Consider the following 3165-nt stretch of genomic DNA (forward strand, 5'->3'; position numbering starts at 1 on the left):
TCTTAGCAGTATAAAAAAAATTAATATTTAAATCTAAAATCTATTATTTTTTTGTTTTCTTTGTAATCACATGAAAATTAATGCGAAATAAAATAATTCATTTGATTAATTATCCCTTACAAGGACGCTTTATAATTGCTGTTACCAACCATCTGTTCTACTAGTAAAACAAGTAACGGTCCACCAGCCGCAAATATACTTATTCTAATGCTATCATAGCAGTGTGTGGCTTGCTAATAATTAACTTGTTGAAACACATCTATTTCATATTCAGCATAAACAACTCCCTCGCTATCTAACAATATGCCTAATCCTGTGCATACAGTAATCAAATTGCCTTCAGGACTGGTATCACGTATACCACCACCCTTATCGCGAGATGTCAGTTTTCTAATATTCCGCAAGGTTCTTGCATCTGATAACTTTATAACTGATCGATAAGCAACTACATATAGTTCATAAAAATAATAAATCAAGATAACTTTATATTGACAGTCTGTCAGCTTACTAGAAAATTTTTGTTTGAAAGTTTCAACATTAAACATGCGCATATAATCATTTAGCGATAACGCAGCTATTTCCTTAAATTCATTATTGGAACACAATGACCATAATCTTTTCTCTACATGACGATCCTTCACAAATATTGAATTAATTGTATCAAAAATAGGACCACAGTCCGGAAACTTTATCTCATCTTCATTAGCACACCCAAGTGCTAAACAGGAGACTTCAGAACCGGATACTATAACTTCGTCATCTGACCCACACTTTTCCATTACTACCTCTTGATATCTATTTTCGCCTAAGCAGACTTGATCACGGGTCGGTAAACGACAAACAGCCTTATGTGAAGAGTTATGTGCACCAGTAGCTAACATTGGACTATTCCGATTTACTTCTATAGTATGTACGCTGTCTCGCATCTCCGAGTGGTTAATATTTCCATTGGTTAATGCTTGAATTACATCCACTCGCCTCATATTTACATCTTGCGTTAAAACATCTCTGGGCGTTTCTTCAAACTTTACACTACGTAAATCTTTAAGATTCTCTTCACGTATACACAGACAATCACCTATCAAGGGTGTAGAATTCGAGGACTCCTCATGTTGATCTAACGTTTCCACGTCACAACCAAGATCATCGGGTTTGTCTGATCTAACATGATCCACATGCTCTTCCACCTGTAAATCTTGCCTGTGCGCTGTCATTGAAAACATTTCTGGTATACTCCACTTTGGTAACCTTACTTCTTCGGGCGGTGCTACTGTTTCACCCCTAGCTCTGCGCAATGCAACTATTTCCTTGCGCATTTCAGTCATCTCTTTTACCCAATCCTCGTTTCGTTTCATCATCATATACATCATTTGTTTTAGTTGCTCCATACCCTCCTGATGAGCTCGTCCAGCTTTATTCGGTTGAGCTATATTTTCAAGTTCTATTTCCATGGCAAGTGTATACTATCTTGCAATATTACCAACTCATTTAAACTGTCTTGAATGTTAGTTAGTGAAATATTCCTAAATTACTTAATTACACTGAGTAATTATTACATAAGTCAAATTATTTGCATATATTAATTCGACTGGATTCGAAATTCGATATTAATTAAAACTCTGGGGGGTGTTTCAGTGTTGTGGCCACACCATTTCACCTAAGGCATGTTTTTTACTTTTTTTTTTTTTTTCTTTTCTTCCTCTCGCTGTGTAAGAGATATGATAAAGACGACGGTTTACAATACAGATCAAACTACCCTCTAAATTCACAAAACAAACAAAAAAAAAACCCTGGATCAAGGACAACTTCATACCGCACTGGTGCTGTGTAAAGGAACCTTAAACCCAGCAAGTAAATGTCTAATTCGAGATTCTTCCTCACTTACTCTTACTCAGCTTACAATGAGCAATCAACTTCACTCACCCGCGGTTCTGTGTGAAGGAAACTCATTTAAGCATTCTAGAACGAAATTACTTCAAGTAAATCTAACTGCAAAAAAGGACAAAACTTCACGTTGAACGAATTCTACATGAAGGAACCTCTAAAGCCATTCAAAGAAGCAAAACAACATCATTATACTACGCCGCAATACCTAACCTTTATTAACAGAGTACAGGCAAGACGGATGTCACGCTCTCAGTCCACCGGATTAAGAGGTCAACCGCGCAGTAAGGCAAATATTTAAAAAAAACATCACAAAAAAAAACATAAACTAGACACCGCCATCTCTTTCAATACAAATGTAACATCCTGTCTTTACATTTTCATCAACCGTTTCGTAAATCTGTCTATCTGTTAAAGCTGTCATTGCATATCACGTTGGAATTTGGTTAATCGCGTCTCCTTCATTCAAAACTTCATACTTCTGAAACAATTCCTAAATCGAGGACGAAACTCTATACCAAATGAATTCAGCATCGAGGAACCTCAAAACAAAAAAAAAAACTCAGACTAACCTAACATTGCAATACCTATCTCGTCATAATCGAACAAAGGCAAGTCAGGCGTTACACATTTAATCCACCGGATTAAAGCTAACTATGTTGGCTAGTGTGAATTCAACTACACAAAAAAAAACAGCCACTTTGTACTGCCTTCAGAAGCACTAAATGAATCTCCTATTCTTTCCATATATCGTTATACTAAATAGCGTCTGCTCCAGTATAAAAGTCTTCCGTTCTCAAATCTTCGTTGGTCTTGTCCGTTCGGTTGAAACTCCTTGGTCTCGTAGTTGTTTCTCCTTCCGTGGTTCGTTGGTGTCATCTGCGGTCCGTCTTTAGCTATACGTCTTCTTCGTCGTCTTGTCTTTCGTTTTCGTCTCGCTCGTTGGTGTCTTTCGTTGGTTCTACGTTGGTTCAGTCGTTGGTTCTACGTTGGTTCAGACGTTGGGCGCCATTTGTTGTATCCACCTGTTTTAAGAAATTAGTGTCCTCGGAAGCCGCACATGGCATGGTGGCTAGCCCGGTATGCTCGCCAGTGTTGGGGTGGGGTTCTTAGCAACTGAGGATACACTGTAGACAACAACAAAAAAAAAATTCATGCCATGTTTTTAAATTCCTATCCTAACTTAACTAAATTTCTGTATAATTCATTAATATTTCATTTCTATCTTTATGTGTATTCCTATATTACTATCCAAATAGTGAGGATTCTACTCACACTTTA

At 37.1% G+C, this 3165-nt stretch overlaps 1 protein-coding gene across 1 annotated transcript; it reads right to left on the reverse strand.

Moving 5' to 3' along the window:
- Positions 1-233: 233 nt before the first annotated feature.
- LOC119677293 (DDB1- and CUL4-associated factor 12-like) lies at positions 234-1451 on the reverse strand. Its single transcript, XM_038088565.1, has one exon. The coding sequence runs from the start codon at positions 1449-1451 to the stop codon at positions 234-236; it is 1218 nt and encodes a 405-aa protein (XP_037944493.1).
- Between the last annotated feature and the right edge of the window lie 1714 nt (positions 1452-3165).

This window comes from Teleopsis dalmanni, chromosome 2, assembly GCF_002237135.1.
Source record: "Teleopsis dalmanni isolate 2A chromosome 2, ASM223713v2, whole genome shotgun sequence".
In the NCBI taxonomy this organism is placed as follows: domain Eukaryota; kingdom Metazoa; phylum Arthropoda; class Insecta; order Diptera; family Diopsidae; genus Teleopsis; species Teleopsis dalmanni.